At 38.3% G+C, this 10,782-nt stretch overlaps 1 protein-coding gene across 2 annotated transcripts in view; it reads left to right on the top strand.

Annotated features, from left to right (window-relative positions):
• Positions 1-10,782, top strand: part of LOC111873240 (integrator complex subunit 8) — a 52,863-nt gene that overhangs the window by 31,327 nt on the left and 10,754 nt on the right. For both annotated transcript variants that reach the window (XR_002844367.1, XM_023867785.2), the window contains exons 11-14: positions 684-935; positions 3,296-3,554; positions 6,319-6,437; positions 10,168-10,322. Coding sequence is in view for 1 of the 2 variants with exons in the window: in XM_023867785.2 (XP_023723553.1) it covers positions 684-935; positions 3,296-3,554; positions 6,319-6,437; positions 10,168-10,322 (785 nt within the window). In the remaining variant the exon portion in view is untranslated. The remainder of the gene's footprint in view (positions 1-683; positions 936-3,295; positions 3,555-6,318; positions 6,438-10,167; positions 10,323-10,782) is intronic.

The raw sequence follows: 10,782 nt of genomic DNA, 5'->3' as shown, positions 1-10,782 counted from the left end.
TACTAAAAAGTTTAAATCAGAGTTAAAGAATTATCTACATGCTCATTCCTTCTACTCTTTAGATGAATACTTCAATGTAAATAGAGAATGATGTAAAATTAAGTTATATTAATTTTTAAGCTAAAATTGCCTGTACTTATGTATGTAACCTTTTGACTTGTTCTGTATCCAAAGGTACTAACCTGCTTAGGATTTATAGAATGTAAATAAATTCAATTCAATTCAATACAGTAAGCCCTCCTTTAAAGTTTCTTTGGGGAGCAGTGGATTTGAACACTAAGGAATTTAATTGATGAAAATGTATCATTGAGGTTTTTGACATGGGATCACTGGAACTGAATGTTAAATGATGGGAAACATTAAATAAGGGTTGCATTATCTTTTTTTCTATTGCTACCCTGGGTAGGTGGATTTTTTCAGTTTACCTAATCCTTCCAGCTGCATTATTGCCCTGGGGTCGACTCAGCCTCTAACAGAAATGAGAACTAGGAATATTTCTGCTTGTAAAGGGCGACCAGCACATAACGCTGGCAACCTCACCACCATCTGTGAGCCAGTTGTCTAGAAAATGTGGGAACCTCAACATCTCACAACTCTATGGGCCTCCACGGCCTGTTACAGGGATACCTTTGCTTTTCGTTGCTACCCTGGGTGTGAAGTTTACATGGTATAAATTGTTCCAGATACTGGCACTCTTGCTGCTGATTGCAAGCAGTGCCTGCTGGCTCTACAGTCTGGAGATAGTGTTATCCCTCGCCTGGAAGTGATGGAGCACTGTGCCATTTGCCTCTTGAATTTGGGTGAATGGGAATACTTGACTGGTCTGGAGAAACGTTGGAACTACTTTGAAATTGCTGCTGCTGTTGCATATGCCTGTCTGGACATAGCAAAGTATAAAGGGAACAAGAAAGTGTCCAGAGATGCCTGGGATATAGGTAAGAAAAGAGAGTGTAGTATTATGATCATTGTATTCAAGTCTGCAGCCAGAAACTTCCATTGTAATTTTTGCTTTGTCTAATGCTTGAAATTCTAGTAAGTTGGTTCAAATGGTAATGATTATTTCTTGTATTTGGAAGATGCTCAATTCGAGTATCAACCAGGGCACAAACTATCCTAAGGTTTTCGTGGCTTTCCACAGTCCTGACAGGCAAATTCTGGGATAATACTTTAAATTATGTCACAATTTCCTTTCACATCCTTTCCAATTCATTATTTACTATCCAGTCACTTGATGCTGTCATAATATGGTACCAGTAGGGAGTAATTCAGGCAGCATGATGAAAAAAGAAAACCTTATTGAAATATTAGTATTTCTAGACACATTAAAATTTTGGTTGCAGAAGCTTGTCTCGTGATCAAAAATGGCAGGCTATGGGAATGATGTTTTGAACGTATAGCCATGTCTAAAAGTATTACAGTAGTGAGATAATAAAACTAAATTAAGTTAATCCGTCAGTAATGGCATAAAAAGTAGGTTGTGTATACTTTCTGTAAGAGGACAGCAGATTTTTACATGATAGGTATGTCAGTGTAAACATTGAACATAAGCTTGTAAGAAAGTGCTTTACATTAACCATCTAAATAATGAGAGTACAGTCTTGTGAGATGGACAACATGTAGTTTGGTAGGTAGGTACCAGTGTTTTATAGCACCTTCTTATCTGCATCTACATCGTAAAGTCGTAGGTACCCTTCATCTGCTGTGGAAATGGATAAATATTGCATAGAGTTAGATTGGGATACCACTTCAGTACTATGCTGGAGTATGTAATGTAGGAGCACCCGGTCTTTGGCTTCCTGTACTTTGGGATGCCTCAGTCAAATTGTGCCTTAGGCGAATAAGCACCTCCATATACTTCTTGTTGGCTGTAGCACTTTCATGGTGCATAATACCGTGCCAGTTACAGATTGCTTCTAGTGGTTTCCTTTCAAGTGATCTTGCTGGAGCTTTGTGGCTCTGGATGACAGTGGAGACTTCCACATGAAAAATTGTAATTTATTTATGGATTGTACAGGAGATTTTAGGTTTTGTTATCTGTGCCACCGTATCAGAGAAAGCATAAATTGTTACCTGCTGTATTGATGAGTTCACCATTGATCTTCGTGTGGTTGCATTGTTCCTGAGTTTTTAGTATGATATGTTTGAATGCATTTTCAAATGTTTACTGAGAATGATGTGGTACCTATGAATCAGAATTCCAACTTTCTCTGCAACTTTCTGCCATCTGAAGATTAGACTGCACAGCTTCCTTCACCTGCCTTACATTATTGTGGTTCCGTGATGCAGGCTGTCTATTGTGCACATCTTAATAACAATTTATAACCATCCTTGAATATCTGATACTATTTGAATATGATGAATCTCATTTGTTTCTGATATGCTGTTCCTAACATCTGCAGTGTTTTTGTTACCAATATTTCAGATTTTTGGCAAATTGTGATATTAATTGATGCTTGAAGTATTCCAGTTCCCTTTTTCAAAATTTACCATGCTCCATCTTTCTTCTGGGATCTGTCATGCTTGCCAGTCTTACTAGCACCTGGTCACTTCTGAGTGTTGGTAGGGTGCATGCACGGGTAGATTCCATGCCTGCCTGAATATTGATTTGTTCTGTCCCTGAATATTTTGAAGCTACAGAATATCATAAAAAGAATTTTCTTGCCAAGTGCTGGGTAAGAGATGAAGCCTCCAACTTGAAGCCCAGGGATGTGGTAGTGTGCTATGTGGTCAGGGCCTGTGCACATCTCATGAAAATGGAGTAGTGGTGAAATAATGCTTAGCAGGAGAAGACCAAAGAAATTCAGCAAAAGACGTGCTCCAGTGCCATTTTGTCTACCACAGATCTCTTATGAAGCCAAGATCTGCCTTAGCTATGGCATTGTCAACCAGTCACATACAATGCATGTAAATACAGAAGATATGATGGACTTTTTGTATGGATATTCTTTCAGATGGTGTTAATTTGTTGTGATTAATTTTGGCACAGTAACATTAACCCTTTGTGAACTGACTATACAATTTTGTGTATGCAGAAGAAGAGGCTTTTTTTTTTAATTAAGATGAAACCATTGTTGTGACTTCTACATAGTCTTCAAAGATGAATATTTATATTTCCTACCATTTAGGCAGATACTTTGTTAGCCAAGATCATTTTGCAGTTGATTAAGATGAAACCATTGTTGTGACTTCTACATAGTCTTCAAAGATGAATATTTATATTTCCTACCATTTAGGCAGATACTTTGTTAGCCAAGATCATTTTGCAGTTGATGGAGATACTTCTTGTTCTTTGCAGTGTTGCCCATATTTGGTCCCAGTCCTCAGCAGAAGCGGACAGCATCAGGAACAACAACGCTAATTCATCGTGACTCTCCAAACAACAGTTCCACTCATACTCGTGCCACATTGACACTATTTTTAGCAAGACTGCGAGACAGTACAGCGCTTGCTGTTGTGATTTCCCTGCTAGCTCGTCTTCATAATGTGTTGAGAGATGAGCCAAGTTTGGAGTTAAGTGTGGATTATGCTGGATTGTGGCCAGCAGTTGTCAGCAAGTAAGCATGGTGACAGATAAGGGTTTCTCAAGTATGTATGTAGAGTGAGTTCTTTGAAAAGTGGCTTAACATATTTGTGTATAAGAATGGGCTGTTCCATGCATGAACAGTGTGAGTGACGACTTCAAAATAAAATCTGTGATGTAGGAATAGGATATAGTAGGAATTACAACAAAATATATGTGGAGGGTGTAAGGAAATTATCAAAATCACGTGGAAGTACTTTTACAGGCCAGCAGGTATTCACTTTAAATTCATAAGAACCAAATGAGAGAACCAGTATATTTCTTCTCTGTAATGCTTCAGTCAGCACTGCTAATCAGAATTGGGATAAACTCATTTTTAGTCTTTGATGGAGCCTGATACCTCTCATGTTATTATATGGGTGGAATTGGCTCTTGAATGATGTAAATTGAGGTGACAGACATGTTTCCATATTAACTTATAGGAAGTAGTTCATCAGTGTATATTGTCATCTAGGGTTGCTTGATCGTTGATGTTAGGTACAATTATTGTTCAAAAGTTGCTAAATCATGAATTGTCATGAACAGTTATTATTAAGGAAACATGATGTAAAGGCGCTTAGTTCTTAACAAAATTTATGATGTTTCTCTTACTCATTTATGAAGTGAAGGGAAATGTATACCGGAACTGTATCAGATATGTGTACATTTATTTTTAACTGGGGGCCTTTTCTTGGGGGTAAAGGAGCCGGAACGTGAAGCTGACCCACCACTCACCTGCAACTAGTGCCAAGGTCAAGAAACCATGGATATATACATGCAGTCCTCTGTATGTCTTCATGGCATAGTGCTTAATAACTTTACCACCATTAAGACTATATGATACACATTATTTGGGTATGACTGTAGCTTCATATTCTCCGTTCTAGACATGTGAGGTGGTATCGGAAAGTTCCTGGACTGTTATTGTTGTAACTGCCTCGGTGAAAGTAAATGAGAGGGGAGGCCAAGGTCACACTTGCAAAAGCCTATTGCATCAGTCTGCCATGTGACAGCATGCTGTGAACACGTATTGTTCTTACACGAGTGCTTTTTCGACTACGTGTTTTATTTTTCCTGCGATGGATGGCAAAATCGAACAACATCTGCATCAAGTTTTGCATGAAACTCAATAAATCCACTACCGAAATCCTTGAAATGCTTTGTGAGGCTTTTGAAGAACATTCTTTAAGCTGGACAGCAGTTTTTGAGTGAAATTCATGGTACAAGGTTGGTCAAGTGTCAGTTGACAATGATGAACGTTCAGGGTGACCAAGCACCAGCAAAATGACAGAAAATGTTGGAATATCTGGAACTCATTCATGAAGACCGTTGCTGAACAATCCATGAGCTCACAGACACTGTTTGGATCAGTTATGGAGTTTGCCCAGAGATGTTAACAGAAAATTTGAACATGTGCTGCATTGCAACTTCATCACAACAACACACCCACCCAATGTCCCTGAAAACTACAGAGTTTATGACTAACAACAAGGTTATCATTCGCCATCCTTCCTACTCGCTGGACTTAACTCTGTGATTTTGCTTTGTTTACCAAATTGAAAATGATTTTTGCATTCTCAATTTCTGAGCTTCTTTTGAACCTATTATGCCATTCAGACACATTTATTCTTGATAAGCATTCTTCACCATACACACTTTTCAACATTTAAAACTTCTCAATAGCTTTTTTTTTTAATTTTACACAAAACTTAAATCACTGCTCTTTGTTCCTTCGACATGATAAAAAGCTGACTTTACCAAAACAACTGTAATCCTCATATGCATCAACCTAAGAATTTGAAACTTGCACATCTTATAAATAGACATTCTCTCTAGCTAGTCCCATTCATCCCTGATAGATGATGGCATTAGTAATACTGCTGTAATAGTGTCAGTTTGGGAACTGTATTGTCACACTGTGTAATCAAGTCACAGATATTAAGATGATATTCTTTCAGGTAAGAGGAGCTATGATTGCTCACTCAGTAATGTGACTTGCCACAGATTCATTTACTGGGATTCAGTTTCCACTACAGGGTTGTTCTGCACCATCATGTGAGCCTACACAACTTCTATTTAGTAGGTACTAAGCCCTATTTGCAGGGAAGGAGGCAGTAAATCAGCCAGACTTGACATTGGCCTCTTACCACCACCTAATGACCCAGGTTCAGAGTTTTACTTCCATATCTGCATATTTGGACTGAAGAGAGATGAAGTGACAGGAGGTTGGAGAAAACTGCATAATGAGGAGCTTCATAACTTGTACTCTTCTCCAAGTATAATTAGAATGATCAAGTCAAGGAGGATGAGGTGGGCAGGTCATGTAGCATGAATAGGGGAGACGAATGCGTATAGGATATTGGTGGGAAAGCCAGAAGGAAAGAGACCACAGGGAAGACCAAGGCATAGGTGGGTGGACAATATTAGAATGGATCTTAGAGAGATAGGATTGGATGGTATGGATTGGATAAATCTGGCTCAGGATAGGGACCAGTGGAGGGCTCTTGTGAACACGGTGATGAACCTTTGGGTTCCATAAAATGCTGGGAAATTCTTGGGTAGCTGCAGAATTGGCGGCTCCTCCAGAAGAGCTCAGCTCCATGAGTAAGTAATTTGCTGTATGCCTCCACAGTATGGTGCTTAGGTAGGGGGGAAACCTTAAACCTTGAAAGCTCTCTTCGGTGTAAGTTAATTGAAAGTGTATTTTGCATTCTGCCTTATTCTTTAGTTATAGTATTTTAATTCATTGTGTGTTTCAGTGCAAATTCTTATAACGTGAGATCAGTTGGTGAGGCTCTTTCACAGCTGTTGCTGCAAGCATTGCAGTTTCATCCAACAAATGTATCCTGGCTGAAAGTTATGGGAGACCTTAATTTTGGTACGCATTTTATAATTCTGCTACAGCTGAACATATGATTAGATCATTAGATCTTTGTAAAGAAGCCTCACCATTAACCATGAGATCCAGTTCACACTACAACCTGTTTCCCTGTCCCTTGGATTCCTGAATAATTTGTTGCCACAAGAGTTCCCTTTCAGAGCTCCAGTTTTTAGTTTTCTTCCGCATATGTGTCTAAGAAACCATAATCTTGATTGGAATACTTGTATTAAGAGTAATAATTAAATGAAGGGAGTAAATTATGCACTTCATTATGTTATCTTCATTACAGAATAATTGTTAACACCATCCAGTGTGATTCAGTTTGTAGATATTTATCGCCTTTACATGTTTCGATCAGCTGACCATCTTCAGAAGGCATAAGTTCAACATGTTCAGGAACTGCTGTTACAAAGTTCATAATTCTAGTGTGACAGACCAGAATGCAGTTACTATATTGAAAGTATTTGAAATGAACCCACAATGAGATAGGAGCCAGGATAGTGCAGTCAGTATAGCGACTGGCTACTGGCTGGATTGGGGGGGGGGGAGGTTGGAGTTCAAGTCCTCGTAGGGTCAAGAATTTTCACCTCTCCATGTGATTCAGATAGGTTCTAGGGCCCACCCAGCCTCCTATCCAGTGGGTACCAGGGGCTCTTTTCAGTGGGTGTAAAGCAGCCAGGGCCTGAAGCTGACCACTCACTTCCAACTAGTTCGAGGTCAAGAACATGTGGATCTGTACATCCACCTCCCATACGCCTTCATGGCATAATGCTTAGTTAATTATGCATAGGAACAACTTCTTTCACACACTTAGAAAACATCTGTTGCCTGTTTGTCTGATTGTTTCATCTCTAAAACTACTGATAAAATTTCAGTTAAATCTGCATTTTTGTGTCTACACTGAAAGTTATCAAGTAAATTTAATTTTTATTTTTATCGGTTAACTGTAAACCCTACTATATGAGAATCTCATACTGAACCCACTTTTTTCAAGTAGCTCATTATACAAAAAAGTGAACATTAAATATACATCTCATGAAACCCTGTAGTGTTTATTTGAACATTGTCAACAAGGTGAATGTTTAACAGTATACAAGGAAGAATGTTTTATGATGAGCTAGTGTGAATAACATTGTACTTGCTTCACTTTTTATTTTTATCCAAGTTTCCACCTTCAATCTCTTGGGGTGCTTGCCGTGATATTGAATGGTGGAAGTGAGATGGCTAGGTAGCTCAGTTTTACTGGTGAGTGAATGAGCGCTCAGCTGTAATGGGTTGTGTTTCAAGTGAAGCTTGGTAGGAGAAAACATACAGGTGTCAAAAACAAAATAAAATTTTGTTTACTCAATACTGAAACTATAATTTTGTACCTTTGGATACAGTATTACACACAAACTTGGAATGGCTGTTTGCTCAGTAATAGGTTGTCCATTTTAAAATTACTGGCTCATATCAGTGAAGTATGGGATTGATATTTCACAGAATATTTAATGCAGACCAGAGAAATTATGCTGTAAACAAGTGCTGTACTAACTGATGAAGGGATTATTCTGTTTAGCACTAAAATTCACTTTAAATGTAAGCTAGATCTTAAAGTAAGTATAGAAGTGATAGTGTTAAAGGTATGTACATATTTCTTGAAAGCTGTTTGTTAGTAAAGCTAATTTTTCCATACATTTTCTGAGGGTATTGAGAAGTTAGAATACTCAGGGTCATGTGGTATTGTTTAAATGGGTCATTGACACAGAGGGTAGGAGGAAGTATCGTTTAATTTTTAGCTGTTGATGCAAAGAAGTGGAGTTTAATGGTGCCAGATGTCATAAATTAGTTGGTTATTCCATATATGTCATTCTAAGATAGGTACAAAAACATGTGTTTTATGGATATATGATTAGTACCACTCAGTACAAGATGGCTATAGCCAAGGCATCGCTGCAACTGAGATTGATGTAACCAAGTTTGACTGTATGTCTGTTTCTACTAGTCTGCCATTAAGCAACCTGCATTTTCATTGAAGAACAAATGAACACTCTGGGGTTTACAAAGTTTAAACAAGGTCTCCAGACATTAAGTAGTCAGAATGAAAAGCAAAACTTTGTCACATCAATTTTTTTGGGTGTAACATGGCACTTGACTTAGTGCTAATGTCCCTTGTCATGCTGATTAATTCACAAGACTGGGATCCAGATTTCCTTTCATAGAACCAGAAGCAGCATGTGGCATTACAGCAGGGATTGCCAAGAAGGCTGTCGGATTGGGAAACAGACCATCATAAATAAGAACCCTATGCCTGAAGAACCAAGGAACTGTTAAAACTAAATAGAATCCAGTTATTGTGGATGACATGACTACTTCCAGGACCCTGTCACATGAAAGGACAAAAAAAAAAAAAAANAAAAGAAAAAAAAAAAAAAAAAAAGAACTCAGTGGTTTTAGTCCGCAAGTGAGCTATAACGACTGCTGCTCATCCGCAAAGTTAAGTGCCAACTTTTGCAGATAGAGGGTGTTGCATGGACAGTGCAATGAATCCCCACATCCGTTAATTTCGGTTTTATAGACCGGAGCCGCTATTTCCTTGAAATAGCTCCCCAGTTTTCATCATGAGGCTGAGTGGACTCCATTCCAGACCCACTACTTCTCAGAAAAAAACCTGGTAGTGCCGGGAATCGGACCCAGATCTCTGGATCTGGATTAATGAATAGTCCCATTTGTGAAAGGTGCCTTGACAAAGATGAATCATCCACATGTATCCTGTGTGATTGTGAGACTGTAGCTTACTTAAGGCTTCATCCCCTGGGTCACCACAGTGTAGAGCCAGGTGACTCTCATGACATCCTTTTACGGAAGGTGCTACACTTCATTCAAAGTACAGGATTGTTCAAAGGCTGAAACAGGGGAATGTACAGTAGATCACTGATGGTCACAGTGCAAGGGACATTCATTCATTCATTCATTCATTCATTGTCCCTTGTCAAGTATCTGGGATCTTAATTCCCAAGTTCTTTTCATGGGAATGAGAGGAGCCCTTTGAGATTTATAGATCATTTCATTTCTGTCATCTTGGTATTTCAACCAGTGGGTCACTAAAACTTTCCTCTGAGGGAAAATCAGTGACATACTCTCAAGTCAGAAGGTTTCTGTATTCCTTTCTACTTTGGATAATTTTCCAAACTGACAGTGACCATATTTCACTAAATGTTATCGTGTCTTTGCCAGGCTTCAAACTGGGTTGGGTTTGTTTGCTTACATGACTGTTCACATTCTTTTGTTTATTTCTATTGTTGAATAAATTATATGCTTCCTGATTTAAATACTAGTTGATTTTGCTAATTAAGTTAAATTGTAACAAAAATTGTATTAAAACTGATGCGATTCAATACATCTTTAATATTCTTTTGAAAATTTAAATATAACATCTTCCAAATTGTAACAAGCTATTGCAGTGAAAGGTAAAGAGGAAGGTTGTTTGAGTGCATAAGTTAAATTAATTCAGAAAGATATTCTTTATGAGACTTAAATCAGTGATATCACACATTTAATGTTACAAAGGAGAAATAAGTTTTAATTTTCGTGCTGTAAGATTTTATATTAGGAATGTTTAAAAATTAAGGCCAGCAAGGTGTGTGAAATTGTAAAGAATGTATTTGAAAAATATGTGTATTCCAGTTTGGAGTGGACATTTCTGCTCTTGCTACTTGTATTTATTGAATAAAATTTTGGTTTTCAGTATTAGGACATCATGCTATGTCACTGAGATACTATCTTGAAGCAGCTATTGTGGTCAGTGATTTCTTCAGTCAGCCAATACCTAGAGCTGCAATAGATGACCATGTATACAAAAGGATGATAAAGTGCTGTATTCATCTACAGTGCCACACACAGGTAGATGACAGTCTTCTGTTATAAGTAAGGGGTGAAGTGCAGTTTTATATTACACAGCATGTGCATTTAATTAGAGATATTCATCACTAAAACCACATGTTTCATTAAAGGGTGACAATTATGTACCAAAGATAGTTATCATAAATTTCTGTAAGGGTTGTTTGGGAAGTTAAGAATAAACATTTTATAAGTTTGATAATATTCTGGCCATGCCATAGCTCAAGCGGTTAGTAGCTGGCTTCCCTACCGCAGCGGCCCAGGTTCAATCACGGGTCTGGTCAAGTGGGATTTGTGGTGGACAGAATGGTGCTTGGGCAGGTTTTCTCCAAGTATTTTGGTTTCCCGTGCCAGTCTTCATTCCACCAAATTCTCCATCATCATAATCACCCGGGGCAGGCTACAATAGGCCAATCAGTGGCCGCTGTGCCTAGTGAACCCAGTTGGGCTCCACTCCCCAATG

The sequence above is a fragment of the Cryptotermes secundus genome, unplaced genomic scaffold (genome assembly GCF_002891405.2).
Source record: "Cryptotermes secundus unplaced genomic scaffold, Csec_1.0 scaffold21, whole genome shotgun sequence".
Lineage (NCBI taxonomy): Eukaryota > Metazoa > Arthropoda > Insecta > Blattodea > Kalotermitidae > Cryptotermes > Cryptotermes secundus.
The sequence above is the reverse complement of the archived record's forward strand: the minus strand, read 5'-3'. Positions and strand labels throughout refer to the sequence as shown.